Source organism: Grampus griseus, assembly GCF_964374135.1.
Source record: "Grampus griseus genome assembly, chromosome: 14".
NCBI lineage: Eukaryota > Metazoa > Chordata > Mammalia > Artiodactyla > Delphinidae > Grampus > Grampus griseus.
Window position 1 is genome coordinate 36,801,661 of NC_139008.1, and position 17,843 is coordinate 36,819,503.

A 17,843-nucleotide genomic window follows, 5' to 3' on the forward strand; every position below is an offset into this window, starting at 1 on the left:
CAGGAAAAAGTGCGGAGGCGGGGGCGGCAGTGGCAGCGGCGGGGGAAAGGCGGGCAGCGGCCAGGGGTCGAGCGGCCAGGGGTCTAGCGGCGCAGGCGGTGCCTGCAGGTTGAAAGGCGAGGGCTGCGTGGGTAGCGGCGGCAGCGGCTGCGGGGGCGGCTCGGTGTTGAGTGGCGGGCGGCCGCGCGCGCCCACGGGCCCTGGCGTGGCGGCGACCGCGGTCTCGGGCAGAGGCGGTAACGGCAGATGCGAGGGCGGTGGCGCGGGCGCGGGGAGGCGCGGCAGGTCCTGCAGGGCGAGGGCGGCGGCGGGCGGCGCGGAAGACCAGGCCTCGGGCGGCAGGTCGGGCAGCGCCATGTGGGCGCCGGGGCCCCAGGGCGCCACCGGCTTGGGCCGCAGCGGGAGCGCGGGCAGCGGCGGCAGCTCGGCCAGCGCGAGCGCCGAGGGAGGCGGCGGCGGCGGCGCGGGGCTCAGGCCGGGCGGCAGTCCGGGCAGCGGCGGGTGCGGCAGGGACGGAGCAGGCGGTGGGGTCAGGGATAGAGATGCGCGGGGCCGGCCTAACCGCGAGTGGGCGCGGGCGCGGGCCAGCCGCGGATGCGAGCGGGAGCGAGGAAGCCGGGACGCCAGCTTGGCCACCACCGCCGCGCCGGGGCCGAGCGCGCATAGTCCGCGGAGGCCTTGTTTCTCCAGCAGGTGGCCACGCGCCGCCCTGCGAGAGACCCAGCCAATCGGAGCCGTGCGCCACCGCGCTCCACCCAATCAAAGGCCAATGCGCCGGCGACCTGTGCGTTTCTCCCGCCTGCTGGCACGAGCTGTCACTGGCAGCCAGTCAGAGGCAGGAGCACTCTCTGTCAACGTCTTCTTCCCTCCCCTCCCTCAGTTCCAGCCAATCATAGTATTCCGAGTTGCCGCAGGCTCCACCCCTCACCATCCCTGAGGCCAGGCGCTGCGTGTGCAGTGGGCGCCCCCAACTGGCCTGAGGGTCCATTTAGCCACGCAACCCCCTCTACAGCCCCGCCCTCCCTCCCTACAACAGCCAATGTGGAGAGTGTATGGATCTCTTTTTTTGGGGGGGTTTGCCCTTAGGGATTCTGGAATGATGCTCCTGGTGTAGGTCAAGATCTACGCAAATTCCCAATGAATGATCTTACAGAAAAGATGAAACGATATTAATTCAAAAGCAAAGCTTGACATGCAGCATTTGTGTTAACGTTGTTAAGAACGGTTGTAAACAACACAGATGGGTGACAATCAGGAAAAAATGAGAAATGGTCAATCTATTTAAAATTGGAATATAGAAATATTTATTAAAACATATTAGAGGGCTTCCCTGGTAGCACAGTGGTTAAGAATCCGCCTGGCAATGCAGGAGACACGGGTTCGAGCCCTGGTGCGGGAAGATCCCTACATGCCACGGAGCAAATAAGCCCCTGCGCCACAGCTACTGAGCCTGCCCTCTAGAGCCCGCGAGCCACAACAACTGAGCCCGTGTGCCACAGCTACTGAAGCCCGTGCGCCTAGAGCCTGTGCTCCACAACAAGAGAAGCCACCACAATGAGAAGCCTGTGCACCGGAACAAAGAGTAGCCCCTGCTTGCCACAACTAGAGAAAGCCCATGCACAGCAACAAAGACCCAATGCAGCCAAAAATAAATAAATAAATTTATTTAAAAAAAAAACAAACAATATTAGAGGCCTTCCCTTGTGGCACAGTGATTAAGAATCTGCCTGTGCATATAGGGGACACGGGTTAGAGCCCTGGTCCAGGAAGATCCCACATGTCGTGGAGCAACTAAGCCCGGGCACCACAACTACTGAGCCTGCTCTCTAGAGCACGCAAGCCACAACTACCCACAATTACTGAAGCTGGCGCGCCTAGAGCCCTTGCTCCACAACAAGAGAAGCCACCGCAAAGAGACGCCGAGCACCGCAACAAAGAGTAGCCCCCATTTGCTGCAACTAGAGAAAGCCCGGATGCAACAATGAATACCCAGTGCGGCCAAAAATAAAATAAATTAATTAAAAAAAAAACAATATTAGAACATTTCTCAGTGGGTTAGAAAGGATATCATCCACTGCCCTCACTGAGACCCTCTTCTCTGTGGCCCCTGTGCCCAAACGCTCCTCTTAATCCTGTCCTCCAGTAAAGAGACGATGTGGGTTATTCCACACCTCAGGTCAGAGAAACACAAGATGATTTTTTTTTTTAAAGAAACGACAAAAAAAAAAATGACATCCAGGATTTATTTATTTTTAATAAATTTATTTATTTAATTTATTTTTGGCTGTGTTGGGTCTTCATTGCTGTCCACAGGCCCTCTCCAGCTGTGGAGAGCAGGGGCTACGCTTCGTTGTGGTGCGCGGGCCTCCCACCGCTGTGGCCCCTCTTGCTGTGGAACACGGGCTCCAGGCGCACGGGCTTCAGCAGTTGCAGCATGTGGGCTCAGCAGTTGTGGCTCACGGGCTCCAGAGCACAGGCTCAACAGCTGTGGCACATGAGTCTAGCCGCTCGCGGCATGTGGGATCTTTCAGAACAGGGCTTGAACCCGTGTCCTCTGCATTGGCAGGCGGACTCTCAACCACTGCGCCACCAGGGAAGCCCAAGATTATATTTTTAAAGAATCAATACTTCTGTGAAAAAACAAAAGTCTATAATGATTCTCAAATAGAGCAAATTAAATGAGGTAGGCTAAGAGAAATCAGTCTGGAATTCCAATAATGTTTATACATTTACACTCCTCAAGGTTGTTCAACCCAAAACCTTGTGCATACTGCAGTCAGATTTTGGTCTACACTTGTTATCCTAAATCAGGCCACAGAAAGACAAGCTGAGTTCCTCATAGGGTGCCAAATCCCCTCAACTCTATTCAGCTGGAATTCTTCAGTTAAGACAAAACTTCACCAGATTGCAAAAGGTGTAGGCTTGGGAAGGCACAGCTCAGAACAGAGTCTCAAAGAGACTGGTTCCAGGACTAGCCAAGCCCTTGGTCAAAGTTCAGAATAGCAGATCAATCCCCAATTGTGCAACCTCCATTCTGGACCCAGCCTAGGAGAGTAATTTGCTTCCACATTTCTGGGTGATTAAACTTATAATCACGGGATGAGAAAACGAAGCAATCCAGTAGCATTGATTATTGACATTGGATTAGTAACTGGCTTTTTAAAATGTTTGAAAGTGTTCAGTAATCTGAGATATTAAATGTCTAATTTATTCATTTCCAAGAGGGGCTCATTTCCAAAAGCCCCTTAAGTGCTTAGGAAGAAGTTGCTGGTTGGATTTGTACACACGTACGCCACCCCCTCACCCTGTTAAGAGATCAAGTAGATTATGTGTGTAATTATTTGAAGTGTCTAAGGGAATTGAATTAATCAGGCTTGTAAAGCATGCTAAATATTTAGGGAGAAGCTGATCTGTCAAATTTATAATCTAATTGAGTACTAATCAAAGAATGTGAAGTGAGTTTTACATCCACATTATAAGGTCAATCAATAAAATGAGGTCTGGAAGCAAGTATAATGGCTTAAGGAAAATGAGATTTTTAGTTGGATCATTTTAATAAGTTAATTATAAATTAAAACACAAATGACGCACAAGTCCCCTAACTTGGACATGGCTCCATCGCCAGATTGTGACCACGTGATGCCCCCCTCCCCAAGGGCAGGCCTGAGTTCTCACATCTCTCCCATCTGGAGCACAGCCCCTGGCACACAGCTGTGTTGATGTTTGTTGAAGGAATGAATAAGGGGCCCCCAGCTGGCCCCCAACCCAGACAGTGATCCCCTGCACACAGCCCACAGAGGCAAACAGGGAAGCACATTGCCTTTATTGATAGTTCCAGCCCACAGGAGACCCCAGGCCAGAGGCCAAGCCCGAGGGTCTGGCCAGCCTCGCCAGGCAGACCAGGCTCTGATACAGAGGAGCTCAGAGTGGGCAGTAAATCTGCTCTGGAGCTCAGCATTTCCCAAGAGGGCAGCAGCCTGGGAAGAGGCAGAGCAGGGCCGTGGTGAGCCCTGTCTCCCTCCTTACCTCCTGGGGGACATGAGTCCTCTCCCTCCCCTGGCCTCTGAGGCCAGTCACCCAGCAGACACACACAGGTAGCCTGAGAGCTGGCTATATGTCCCCCCCGAGGGCTGGGGGTGTCCCCCAGTGCAGCCTGGAGGGGCAACGATGGTGGCATGGGATGAGTGGGGGCAGGGGCCCTGCATTCCCTCTCACCTCCATAGCCATTTCCCATCAGGCCATTGCTGCCTCGCTTCACCTCAGGGCCCCCTAAGGCACACAGACAAGCCAGGGCACCCCAGTCACCAGACGACTTCGCAGTCCTCCTGCCCACCCCAGCTTTACCCCAGGCCCTGGGAGACCCCCACTCACCTAAGGGCCCAGGGCCCAGCTCTGGCCTCAGCTGCCCATAGGGCCCTGGGGGGAGGGGCAGAGGTGAGAACACTGAGTCCCTCCTGTCCCCCTGCTACTCCCTCCACCAGGAGTGCCCTCCCTCCATCTCTGCAGGGCTATAAGGTGGGCTGTACGGCTAGCCCCAGGGCCCAGAGCCCAGTTCTCCACAGCTACCCGACCCCTGATGACCCGTTCCCACACACCCCATTACCTGGCTGGCTCCTGACCTCTGGATATGCACCTCTGGCCCCATATCTAGGCCTCAAGTTGGCCCCCCAGGGCTGGAGGGAGGGCCAGGGAGAGCCCCTCGGGGCCCCGGCCTGACCTGAAGGAGGAGAGCCGGCTTGGGACTCCTGCCCACTGGAGTTGTACATTCAGGATGCCCCAGTCCTTCCAGGGTCTCAGAGTCCCTCACCCACTCGGCCTGGTCCCCGCCACCCTTGCTAGGGTTCCCTCTGCTCCCCCAACGTTTCTTACCATTTCCTCCAGGGGCTGGAGCAGCCACATTGGGGCGCACAACTGCTGCCCTCTCATACCCTGCAAGAGACCAGACTCCTGCCCCGCCCCTGGACATCCCTTCCCCCACCCCCTGCACGGTGTCCCCTGGGTCCAACTCACCATTCCAAAAGCCATCAGTCCCAGGGAACCCTGGAGGAAGAAAGGGAAGGTCAGAGGCAGGAGCAGCCCCTGAGCCCAGAAACCCCCACCCCATCCTACCCAGCTGCCCCAGGCACCTGGCTGTGCGCGGGCCTCAGGGAAGACCCCGGATCCCAGACCACCATTCCTGTAACCAAAACCTGTAGGACAGCGGTGGGAGAGGGGCTGGTTGGAATGGGGCGGGGGCAGCACTGGGGGGGGCCAGGGTGACCTGCTCATGGACAGGGAGGGGCAGACAGACAGACTGACTCAGAGGCAGACTAGAGAGGACCTCCCACAATCCCCCACCATCATCCAGCTAACCCAGTGGAGCCCACCTTCTGGAAGCTGTCCCTCCCTCCCTCTGGGCACTTCCCTTTCCGCCTGCTGAGTCTGTCACTCTGCCCTCACCTGAGACAGGATCCCCCTGGCTCTGGCCACCACTGTGGTCCAGTGCATAGTACATAATCGCTGGGTGGATAAGGACGGAGACTGACAGACAGACAAGGAGCACTCACTGTGAGGGAGACATAGCTCATGCCCAAGATGGGGACCCGGGGGCTCACCGACTTTCTGGGGCTTGAGGCCACCACCAAAGCCTGGGGGAGAGGAAACAGGGGTCAGAGATAGCCGGTTTCGCCTCCCTGCTTCCTGCGCTGTTGGAGGGGAGAGGAGGGAGAACTCAGGCGAAGGGCCTCCTCACCCAGTTCTGCTCCTGGTCTGTAGCCATTCGGAGGCTGGTACCCTGTGAGGGGAATGGAGATGAGCAGGGAGGACCCAGACTTTCCCAAACTCCTTGGGGGCCCAGTATGGACCTTCCAGACCCTGAGGAGTAAGGGACTCTCCTCATCCACAGGGAATGGAACGAAAAGAAATGAGATATGAAAGCAGCAAGAGATACCAAGGGTAGACTCGGAGAGGGACTTCCTGGCCCTTAAAGTGCCTGAACACCTGAGATGACCCAGGGAACAAGGGAGATGGAGGAATGATCTGATCTGGCATGGGGTGGGGCAGGGAAGGCAGATGCACATCTGCTTCCTGAGGTTTCGGCCCCCACTGGATGGCTGGAGTAGGAACTAGAAGGAAAGCCAGGGGACAGGAGTGAGCCCAAGGTGGGGCAGGTGTGGAATGTCGCAGACTGCCATGGGGGAAGGGGCTGGGGGAGCTGTCATATTGGGGGTCATGTGGGGTCTCAGGGCCAGAGTTCAGGCTTTTCCTCACTGACTTGCTGGAGATCAGGCCTGGGGGATTCTGAGTGGCCCAGCCAGGCCCAGCCCCTCCTGGGACCAGGTACCCGCCAGGGCCCCTCAGGTCCCTTATCCGCACTGACCTGGGAACTTGCCGTTCTGCACTGGGGGAGGGGGCTGGGATTTCAGGCCCCAGCCACCTGCTTTAGCTGAAGGGATCCCTGGAGTGGGAGGCCTGGCAAGAAGCCACGGAGGGACCCCACCACTGCAGGGACCTAGATGGGGAGGAAGGGAGGGGGCAGTGAGCCCAGGCCAGTGCTGCCCCCAGGCTGCCCTCCTGGCTTCCACATGGCCAAGCCACCCGCCTGTGGTGGCTTCTAGGGCAGACACACCTTCCAGGGGAGAGAGTGGCCAGGCCAGAAAAAGCCCAGCTCCTACGGGCCACAATCTGCTCTGGGGACAAGGTGACTCAGCCACCTGATGTGGTTCCTGCTATTGCCCACCTTGCCCTCCACCTTCCAATATCCCCCCACTTCCCTCTGTTCCCTGCCCCCTCACCTGGCTGGGCCCCCAGCCCATTGCCATTGCCATATCCTGGAGAGGAAAAGCAGGGATGTGAGGGACAGTATTGGGCAGGGGGGTTCTGGAAGGACAGCAGGAGGAGGTGCAGGACACGGATGGGGAGGGCTCTGGCTCACCTGGTTTCTGAGGTTTCAAACCCCCTCCCAGACCTGCAGGAGAGACAGAGGCTGCCTCAGACCCGACCAGCCCTTCCCCAGAAAGGAGCCCTCTGTCTCCCCTACTGAGGCCACCACTGAGCTCACCTGGAGGGAGCTGCAGCCCCTTCCCTGATATGTATGCTGGGAGGAAGTGTGGGCATGAGGGCAGGGGCTGGGTGGGGGAGACTTCAGAAGGGGCAGAAGGGAGGCAGGGATGGACTCACCTGGCTTCGGAGGGCTCAAGCCCCCTCCCAGGCCTGGGGAGAGACAGACAGAGGCTGAGTGACAGGTGGACCCCACCCTGCCCCTTCTCTTCCTCTTTGCCCAGTGTGCCCTGTGCCCCCTCTTCCCCACCTCCCAGAACTGCAGGGCCTGACCCTGCCCCCCTCACCTGGCTGGGGCCCTTCACCTGGGAAGGCTCCAACTCCCAGCCCATTCCTATAAACTGGGGAGACAGAGTGGAGGGTTATGAGGAAGAATAAAGTGGGGGCAGTAGACAGTTTCTGGGGGTAAGAGAAGTGGGGGGTCCAATTCTGACACCAAGTCCAATTCTGGGGTTTTTCCAACACCACCAAGCAATTCTCAGACACCATCTGGGTGTCCTACAATTTAATTCAAGTCCGACACTGTCTACCTGGAGACAGCATCAGATCCCACAGGTCAAAGGCTCAGACTTCTCCCCCCACCCCCATCCCACATTTCAAGCACCAATTTCCAGTCTAAGTTGTCACCTGTGCTTCTGACCAACTGGTTGTAGATCAGAGATTCCCACCACCCCCTCCTCCTTGGGTTTGATTAATTTGCTAGAGCGGCTCACAGAACTCAGGGAAACATTTTACTTACTAGATAATCGATTTATTATAAAAGGATATAACTCAGGAACAGCCAGTTAAAAGAGATGCAAGGGACAAGGCACGTGGGAAGGCACAAAGAGCCACCCTCCCAGCACTTCCAGGTGTTCACCAGCCCAGAAGCTCTCCAAATCCTGTTCTTTTGGGGTTTTATGGAGGCTTCATTACATAGGCATGATTGATTAAATCATTGACCAGTGGTGACTGACCTCCAGCCCCTCTCCCCTCCCTGGAGGTCACGGAGTGGAACTGAAAGTTCCAACCTTCCAATCACATGGTTGCTTTTCCTGGCAACCAGCCCCCACCCTCAGATGACCTAGGGGTTTTCCAAAAGTCACCTCATTAACATAACAGAAGACATATCCCTCTCCCTCCCTCCCTCCTTCTCTCTCTCTCTCTCCCTCCCTCCCTCCCTCCCTCCTCCCTCCCTCCTTCTCTCTCTCTCTCTCTCTCTCCCTCCCTCCCTCCCTCCCTCTCTCCCTCCCTCCCTCTCTCTCTCCTCTCTCCAGGAAATTCCAACGCTTTCAGGAGCACAGTGCCAGGAATGTGAGGAAGATTAAACATACATATTTCTTCTTATAAATCACAATATCACAGGGTGGTAAGAGAGAAAGGGAGGGTTTACCTGGCTTCTGAGGCTTCATGGCCTCAGCAATGCCTGGAGAAGAAAGAGATGGGAGCAGGTAAGGGACCCATGACCCCCCTCTGAGCCTCTCCTCCAGAACCCTGGCATCTGCCCCCAGCACCCACTCCTGTACCTGGTCCGTAGCATGGGAACCGCAGACCCTGTGGGCATGAGCAGGAGGTGCGGGGGGTGGGGAGGGGTTGAGGAACACAGGAGGCCAGAAACTGGGCTTCCCTTTCCTCCCAGTTTAGGGACCAGAAAACTTGGAGCCTCCTCTGCTGCATTCCATTACCAACTCTGCCCTCTCCAAGGAGCCCAGGAGAGGACCCTCAGAACAGAGTCTGGGGGGGGACCACCTCGCCCCCTCCTCTCTCCTCCTCGCCCAGCCTCCAGCTTCTCCCAACCCCTCAGTTCTGAGCTGGGGGGCCTGTGAGGGATGGAGGGATGAGCAGGGGGTTGGGGACCCTGGCTAAGTTAGAGGCAAGGATTTGTGATCCCCCGTACAGAGCCAAGCCAGAACCCTGGAGGCTCTCCCCGACCCCCTCTTAATCCTTCACCAGTCCTGCCTCTTGAAGGCCTGGGAGATGGGAGAGAATGCCTAGATGTGGACCACACCCCAGAGCCCACCAGTCTCACCTGGCTGGGCTCCCAGCCTGTAGCTATTCCCAAATCCTGGGGGGACAGATGGAGACGGGTGTGTGAATAGGGGGAGGGGAGATTAGGGTTTGCAGGGAGGTGGAGAGACATGCCCGGACAAGGCTCACTTGGCTTCTGGGGTCTCACACCGAAGCCTGGTGGAGAGACGGGGGGCAGGTTAGGGCTCCTGGCCCCATCCCTGGACCTCCCTAGCATCTCCAGGCAGGCCCACCCCTGCCTGCTACATAGCCATTTTGAGCTGCAGGGCCTGGGGGCAGGAGACAGGGGCTCTGGGTACAGCCTCTCTGAGGCCCCTGCACAAAGAAAGGTCCTTTAGCTCTCCCCCCCCCCACCCCCAGCCGGGCCCTCGGCCTCCTCCTGGGGTACAGCCTCCCTGTGGAGCCTGAACGCCATCCCAGCTGCCTGAGTCCCGTCTGGTTGGTGTCACCACCACCACCCACACCAACCAGCCAGGAAGGTGGACACCTTGACGTCCCCTTACCAACCACATGCTCTGCTCTGGGCATGAGCTCCCGCCTCCTTGGCCCCCAGCCATTTCCAGAGCCTGTACCCTCTCTGGTCCTCTCTCAGATGCCCCAGCTCAAGATTTTCAGTGGGGCATGGCCAGCGGGCCCCCACCTCTGCCTCCACCTCCCCAGAATATGCCCCCGTTACATTCACGCTTCTTTCCTGCCTGCCTCCTCCTGCTGCCCGGGCTCGGGAAGGCCTGCCACCCCACCTGGCTGGGCTGCCCTGGGGATGTTTGTTGAAGGAGTATTTGTTGTGTGACGCCAGATGGGAGGGCGGGTCTCACGTGGCTTCTGAGATTTCAGTTCTCAGAGGCCTGGGGAAGAGAAGGAGACTGTCCAGTGAGTCCACCTGGATCCCCGTCCCCTCAGAGCTAGGGACAGCACCTCCACCCCTGCATCAGCCACCCCCTCGGTGAGCCCTGCACCCCTAGAGCTCTGGGGTCGCACCCGGCTGGGCTCCATTCCCGGTCCCAAACCCTGGGGAGACAGAGCAAGAGGCCTGAGGAGAGATCAGGGACTCAGACGAGATCAGGAGTCTCAGGACTCCTGAGAGATCAGGAGCACAGATGCAGAGATGACAGACAGAGCCCAACAGAGCAGAGCATGGCTCACCTAGCTTCTGGCGTTTTCCTTTCCAGAAACCCCCACCTTTGGGTCTCCGCCCCCCCAACTCAGCCCTGGTCCCCTCTCTACCTGGTCCGAAGCCATTTAGAGCTATGAGACCTATGGGGGGGTGGGTGTGACACAGGAAATCTGGATGGCACTGAAGTGAGAGTGAGCCCCAGCCTCCCCGCCTACCCAGACCCCTGCCCTCCCCTTCAACATCCCTCCATTCAACCTAGCTAGGTTCACAAGAGGGGTGGGGAGCTCACTGGGGGGACCTGTGATAGGAAAAGGGCTGGGGAGACTGAGGCGGTTGAGAGATGGGATCCCAGATCCAGCCTTCCTCCATCCCTCTGGCCCAGAAGATTCCTGGGGTCTTAACATCCTCGCTCCTCCCTGCTCCCTCTCTGGATGCCAGGACCCAAGCCCACCCCCCACCCAGAAACGCCAGCAGACTCCTCCCCAAGTTCTCCAACCCCTGCCTACTCCAGGTAGACAAGGTCTTTTGCTCCCTGCTTAAAACCACAAAGGTGTGTCCCACTGCCAGGTTCAAGTCCCCCCAGGCCTCCAGCCTCGGGCTGTGTCCTCTGGCTTTCCACCTCTGGTGGATTGTCCCCCAGTCCTGACCACAGCCTGCAACAGCACCTGGGGGTCCTGGCTTGGGCACTGGGCCCAGCGGGTCTGCAGCCAGGTCAGGGTTGACCGGCTCGGTCTGCAGTGTGCAGCCAAGGTCGGGCTCAGGCAGGCACTTGGGAAAGTTGGTGGAATGAGTGAGCCTCTAAGAGGTCCCCTGTTAGGAGCCCAGAGTGGTGGCCAGCAGTGATCTCTCCCTCCCCCAGCAGCCTGGGCCCTAGCCACCCTCACCTGGCTGGGCCCCCAGGCCATGGCCCATGCCCTGTCCTGGAGAGGAAAAGCCATATGTGAGCAGTGGATTGGGGGAGGACTTGGGATGGGGACAAGGACAGGGATGGACAGGGACAGAATTAAGATGGTGGGACGGAAGGGCAGGGTCTCTGTCTCACCTGGTTTCTGAGGTTTCATGCCCCCTCCTAAGCCTGGGGAAAGAAGAACTGAGCCACATGCAATGTGGACCCCTCCCAGCCCTTATTCTCCCCCAAGAAATCAAGTTTCTGCCCTCCCCCTCCCTCCTTTCTAGGACCCCAGGTGCCCTCACCTGGCTGGGCTCCAACTCCTGGGAAGGCCCCAGCTCCTAGCCCATTCCTGCTGCTGAGTCCTGGGGAGACAGAGCAGGAGTGAGTAAGGGGAGCAGGGGTGGGGGTGGAGGGACGATGGGGGGCAGAGGACAGGGACATAGGGACAGGGTGGGGCTCACCAGGCTTTTGAGGTTTCACGCTCCCTCCAATTCCTGAGAAAGAGACGGAGACTCGGTGAGGGAGCCTAGAGCTCCTGTGAACCCCGAACCCAAGCACGTGCCTCCAGCTCCTCCCACCCCTCCCCTACCTGGTCCCTGGCCATTCTGAGCCACGGGGCCTGTGGAGAGGAGGAGGGTAGAGGCTGGAGCCCAGCCAGTGCTGGGTGGGCCCACACCTCCTGTGGTGTCCTCACCCCACAACCTTTGTGCCCCCCAAAAGTTATTCCCCTGGAGCATGCCCAGAGAGGGGACTGGAAGTCTGGAAGAGCCTCCCCAAGACCACAGCTCAAGCCAGAGGAGTGGCAGCAGCGGCTAACGAAGGGAGCAGTCCCTGGGAGGGTGGCAGAGTGGCAGGGCTGGGGACAGGGTGAGAGGGCTCCCCCGCACCTGGTTTCTGAGGTCTTATGCCCCCTCCCAGCCCTGGGGAGTGACAGAGAGATTGACACTGACCCCTACCAGCCCCTCTCCTAAGAGTGTGGGCCAGGACCCTGAACCCCGCTTGCCTGCCCCTCCCTGCAGTCCCCTGGCTGGAAAAGCACCAATGCTGAATCCATTTCTGCTCCCAAATCCTGGGGACACAGAGGTGGCACTGTTGGCTGTGGGCTGGCAGGTTGGAGCAGGCAGAAGGGGCCAGGATAGAAATGGGTGGGGAGAGTGCCAAGATGGGCAGGGCAGGGCTCACCTGGCTTCGGAGGTTTCATGCCCCCTCCCAGGCTGAGCCCCTGCCCTCCCCCCAGAACGCAACTCTCTCTGGGTTCCCTGATTCCAGCTCTGTTCACGTCTTCCCCCTCCCTGGACCACAGGGTGGTGCCCCAGGTGCCCTCACCTGCCTGGGCTCCCGGCCCTGGGAAGTCACCAGCTCCCAGCCCATTTCCATATCCTGGGGAGACAGAGCCAGAGGGAAGGACGGGGGGAGGGGCTGGGGCTTCAAAGGGCAGGTAGATGGAGAGGTGGGCAGAGGGGCGGTCATGGAGCAGGTCTCACCTGGCTTCTGGGGTTTCACCCCCCTTCAAAAGCCTGGGGAGAGAGATGCAGTAGATGAGGGCACCCCAGGGAACCAGCCTCTTCCTGGGGTTCCATGAGCTGAGGGCTAAGGTGGGGGCATTTGTGGTCCCAGCTGAGGTAGGGGTGGAGCAGGGGTGCCCTTGGTCTCCATTCCCCAAACCAGACAACTGGAACAGTTTTGGTCTTTCCCTTTGCCTCCAGTGAGTCACCAGTTGTGCCCTGAGGGAGCCTGGGGGAAGACCCAGTGGTATCCTCCCCACCCCTCACATCCAAACCCATCTTTTTCCCGGAACCTCCTCACCTGGCTGGGTGGCAGCACCTGGGAAGGCCCTGACTCCCAGCCCATTCCCGTTCCTAAACTCTGGAGAGACACCTGGGGACACAGGGCAGGAGAGGGTAAGGGAGAGGGGCAGAGAGATGAGGAGAGACAGGTAGGGCGAGGCTCACCGGACTTCTGGGGTTTCACGACCCCTCCAATGCCTGAGAGGGGGATGGGGGTCAACTGAGGGTCTCAGGAGACCCCATGTCAGGGGTGCCCCTAGAATCCTGGCCCCACCTCCACCTGTTCCCTAGCCATTGGGAGCTGGAGGACCTGTGGGGAGAGGAAGCCATGAACTGGGTGGGTTTGGGGTGAGGGCGCAGGACCCTTGGACTCCACCAGAAACAGCAAACTTGAAGGCTCTCTGTCTGTCCCTTCACCCCCGGAATCATTCACAAATCCTGCCCTCTGCTCCGAGGCCTGGGAGTGAGCAGGGGGATGGGCAATGCCCAGCTCCACCACTCACCTGGCTGGGCTTCTAGCCCATGCCCAGTGCGGAATCCTGGGAGAAGAGATAGAGGTGAGGGGTGTGAGAGAAGGGTGGGGAGACAGAGAGAGAGCCAGGGCCAAGCAGGGCCCACCTGGCTTCTGAGGTTAAACACCCTCTCGGAAGGCTGGGGGAGACCCAGTGAGCCGGTGAGAGACCCAGGACACCCTCCACCCCATAGCCATTCTGAGCCAGGGCCTGTGGGAACTCAGCTCCAGTCCATTCTTCCCAAGAAGGGTGGGGGACACAGGAGGGGCCCTGGCTCCTGGGAGCTCACTCCCCTTCCTTCCTTCTTTTGGCTCTGAGCTGGCCCAGGGCCTCGCAGTGAGCCGGGCTTGCCCGCCCTGGAGTTGGGTTCTGTGGGCAACTGGGGAACAAGCAGGGACAGGAAAGAGTTGTACCCCCGAGGCGTGTACATGGTGAGACAACAGAACCGCCTTGGTGGATTCCTAGGGCAGGGGAGCGGTATGTAGGAGGGAAAGGACAAGGTCTGCAGGAAGGGTGGTGGGCGGGCTTCTCCACCCAGGGCTGGGGTGGGGGGGGAAAGTGCAGCAGTGTGGTCCTTAAGTGTTTCTGAGATGGCTGTCTCCCCCAGACCCAAATCCCATTTGCCCATGCCTTACCTGCTCCTAGACCACTGCGGGGGCCATAGCCTGTGGGGGAAACAGGAAGTTGAGCCTGGGGGGCAGGAGGGGCCAGGAGCTGGGTGCCCTGCTCTTATTCCGAGGACACAGAACTGCCCTGCCCGCCACCCCTCAGCCAGCTTTACCTGATGGATAGCCATTCAAGCCTCCTAAGCCTGTGGGGTCAGGAAGAGAGGGTGACTTAGGAGGCAGCAAAGAGCTGAATCTGGATGCTCCCTGCAAAGCAAGAGAGCACACCCCCGTCTCTGGGCCTCAGGTGCCCTGGGGTCACTGGAGGGTGAGCAGACTGGTGGCAGGGGCAGGAGAAGTGGAAGAGTCCCTGGTATGGAGGGAGGCATCTGGGCCATACCCCTGGGAGCAGATCCCCCTGTACCCTCTTCCAGGGGCAGTTGCACTTCTGGCCTCCATTCTTACTTGAACTCCTCCCTTCCTGGAAATCCCATCCTCGTCCCCCAGCCCCGAAGTCTCTCTCCTGCAGCTTAGGTGTGTCAGGTCTCAGGAGGAAGCCCCTCTCCCACCTGTAGGGCCCCACAGGTCCCTGGAGGGAAGACATTTCCGGACACCCCACCCCTGGCCCCGCCCCGACTCGCCTTGTCTCCTCCCTTCCTGTCCTACCTCCACGCCTTTGCCTTGTGTCACTGCCAGCGATGTCCTTCCCCTTTCCTGTCGCAATCTGCCCCACCCCCACCCCGCAAAACCAACTCCAGGCCTTCCTCCAGCCCTGATGTTCTCACACCCAGGGTTGAGATTCTGCCCCATCTCAACTCAGTTCCAAGGGTGCGAGCTGTCTGTTTCTCACACTTGAGCTGACGTGAACAAGGTCACCTGCCAGGAAGACACGGATGACCCTGTGTTCTCCTGGGCCCCAGATCTGGATCCCAGAGCAGGGAACATCTGGGGTGCTCCCCCAGAGAACTCCCAGACCCCTGCGAGGGGAAGACCAGGCCCTCTTCCTTGACCCCAGAGCCTGGAGGATCCACTTACCTTTCCCCAGGCTAGGAGACAATGGAGGTAGCCCTAGGGGAGGAAGGGGGGTCCTGACTCAGGGCAGGGACCCCAGGCATCTATCCCCCAGTCTCCCAAAGCCCTGCCCAGCCCAGATTCACAGACCCTCCCCTCCTTCTCTCTGGAGCCCCAGCATCTGGCCCAATGCTCTACCTACACTCCAAGCCCCAACTTCAGCTGCCCAGACCCGCCAGCAGCCCTGCTGCCTGCTCTCACAGCCTTGCAGGCTTTCAGAAGTCAAGCAGAGCAGGAAAAGGGTGGAGGGGAAGGCCCAGGTGCTCATGATGAGGGCAGAGTGAGAGGACACCCACGTTTTGGGCCTTTAAACACCTCTGCTATGTGGGGGCCCACATCCACTTCCCCCCACTGTGAGTAGCAGAGGCTCCGCTGGGCTGGCAGACCCCAGGGGGCAGCCCCCGCCCGCCCCCTCAGGCCTCTTCCCTGCTCACCCCTCATCCATCATGGGTGCTGACAGCCGGGACAGGCCCCCACCTAGCCCCCCAGGCTCCTCCACCCCTGTCAGGGACTGGGGCCCTGGCGCCAGGCCTGGAGGGCTCAGCTGCTCCCACCAGCAGCTGGAGAGGGCAGGCAGGCACCTCAGGCCCAGCCTAAACACAGCTGGGGGTGGGGGTGGGGGTGAGCCAGGCCCAGAAATGTGGGCGTGGCTGGCAGGGGAGGCTCTGAATGAGTTACTATGTTACAGGAAGGAGACAGTATTACAGAGGCAAGTGGCCAGGGGACAGTGTAGCAGACTGTATCAGGACTGTATCACTGTATCCCACAGGCAGGCGTGTCCACGAGAGGAGCTGGGCTATTAACCCATCTAACCCTGGAGACCGCAGTGATCACACCAGGAGACAGCCCTTTGACCCCAACTGAGTCTGGGCTTGCAAGAGTGGGACTGAGCCTCCCTTCCATGAAGGATGGTGACACACAGGGATGGGTCACCCCATGTTCAGCCTGTCCAAGAGTCCCTGCTGTTTCTTGAAGGCTCAGCCAGGGTCCACCTGCTGCACAAGTCCCTCCCAGCTTCACCTCCATCTCCTGCTCTGCTCCATCTGCACTGACTCTAACTTTAGGGACAGAATCTGGGGGAGGGGGAGCTGCTTAGGGTGAGGTGGGGGCAGGAGTACAAAAAGGGTACCTGGAGGTTAGTAAGCACTCTCCATTCCTCAGGTGGGCGGATGAGCCTGGAGCTGGGGCCTGGGCACAGGGAGCTTGGTGGGGAGCCGAGCACGGGAGACCCAGAGAGGTAGGCCTGGGAAATGCCAGGAGTTGGGGCCTGGACCCCAGCCCAGGTAGAGGGCTGAGGGGGTGGCTTGAGGGGCCTTTAGCACAGCTGCATGTTCAGAAGATGTCTGACCCGCAGGTGCCTGGCCTCCCTTCAACTGGCCTCCCCCAAATTCCCACCCTGGCAGGTGGTGCTGTTGTGAGCAGTTGGCAGGGAGCCTACTGACACGGGCTGTGCCATTTTAGGCGATGCGCTCCTTGGGCCTCCAACTTGCACTTCCGACACCCCAGCTGTCACCTTGCCCTGGGCTCCCAGCTCTGGCGCCTCAAAGTTGCTCCTCTATTCGGAGGCTGGGCCATGTCCCCTCACACCTAGGGGCAAAAGGTAGCCCAGGACCTAGCTCCATCAGGGGCTCTCTCAACCCACTCTAAGTGGTCCATGTGCTCTCAGGCTGTCCTGCCAGGGTGGGGCTGGGGGTAAGCTGAGGGGACTGGCCTTGCCGGGGGTCGGGGTGGTGGCATTGCAGGGGCCGGAGGTGCCCAACTGGGCCAGGCCCTAGTCCTGAGCGGAGTCAGCTGGCCCAAAGCCCCAGACTGGTTGGCATTTTTCACAGGCCCATGCCAGCACCCAGGCAGCCTGGCAGTGGTGGCGGGCACTGGCTTTCCCTCTGGCAGTGGCCAAGCAGGCGTCCAGACTGTACCTCCTGCGAGGCCTCTCCTAGTCTCCCCGCCTGCCTCCTCCTGGGCCAAGCTTCCCTGGCGCCCTGCAGGGTGGGCCATGTGTCTGTGTGTCTGGGTCTGTGCAGGGGGCCCTCAGCTATCCCAGGTCTGAAGCAGACACCTTGGGCCTAGACTGGCGCAAGGTGGGCAGACAGCGAAGTGGCATCTGAGGTAACAGGGGCTGCTGCTGCCCAGAAGTGTGTGGATGAGCAGAGGGCGGAGGCCTGTGTACTGCCCGGCCTCAAATCCCAGCCCCGCTGCTTAGTTGTAAAATCTGTGCCAAGTCCCTTCTCTCTGCCTCTGTTTCCCCATCTGCAAAATGGGGTGAGAAGTAGCTCCCCCATTTTAGAGGAGAGTGAACAGACTCAGGAAAGTGGGATTTCTGCTCAAGCTCCCAGCCAGATGGAGCTGGTATGTGAACCCGATCTGCATCTGAACCCAGCGCCCAGTCGGCTAATCATAGGCCACTTGGTCACCGTCCGTGAGTGGGCCAGGGAGCTGGTGCCTGTGGCCATGGGGCAGAGCAGGTGGTCTGGCAGGAAAGCCCTCCCCAGGGAACCTGAGTGGACCATCCCAGCTGCCCCCGGCTGTCAGGAGTGGTTGAGGCCAGGGGCCACCCCTGAGCCCTTCCCAGCAGCCAGTAAAGGTCCAGCCTCCAGGACTCCAGGTCTTGGCTACCTGCCAGGTGGGGCAGGAGGTGGGCCTGTGGGGTGCTGTGCTGGGGTGCCTGGCTGAGGGGACCCAGCTCGAACAGAGGGGTCTTGTTCACGGGTGGGTCTGTGCGGGGGAGGTGGGTGCCCCAGGCATAGTCACATCACATGTGCTCTCATGTGAGTGTGCTCCCAGGGTGCAGGCCCTCCTGTGGGAAGCGAGCAGCAAGGG

At 59.4% G+C, this 17,843-nt stretch overlaps 1 protein-coding gene across 1 annotated transcript; it reads right to left on the bottom strand.

The window, feature by feature from the left end:
* Positions 1 to 2,288: 2,288 nt before the first annotated feature.
* Positions 2,289 to 15,294, bottom strand: GREP1 (glycine rich extracellular protein 1; the record flags this gene model as incomplete). Its single annotated transcript, XM_082670690.1, has 26 exons — positions 2,289 to 2,581; positions 4,604 to 4,717; positions 4,870 to 5,040; positions 5,127 to 5,189; positions 5,547 to 5,627; positions 5,732 to 5,773; positions 6,359 to 6,490; positions 6,774 to 6,809; positions 6,914 to 6,946; positions 7,159 to 7,191; positions 7,326 to 7,379; positions 8,411 to 8,443; positions 8,544 to 8,571; positions 9,047 to 9,201; positions 11,202 to 11,234; positions 11,354 to 11,413; positions 11,513 to 11,545; positions 12,378 to 12,431; positions 12,536 to 12,558; positions 12,824 to 12,929; positions 13,004 to 13,036; positions 13,342 to 13,377; positions 13,986 to 14,015; positions 14,132 to 14,161; positions 14,991 to 15,023; positions 15,228 to 15,294. 26 exons carry the CDS (start codon positions 15,292 to 15,294, stop codon positions 2,457 to 2,459), a joined length of 1,638 nt encoding a protein of 545 aa, XP_082526816.1. The 3' UTR covers positions 2,289 to 2,456.
* Between the last annotated feature and the right edge of the window lie 2,549 nt (positions 15,295 to 17,843).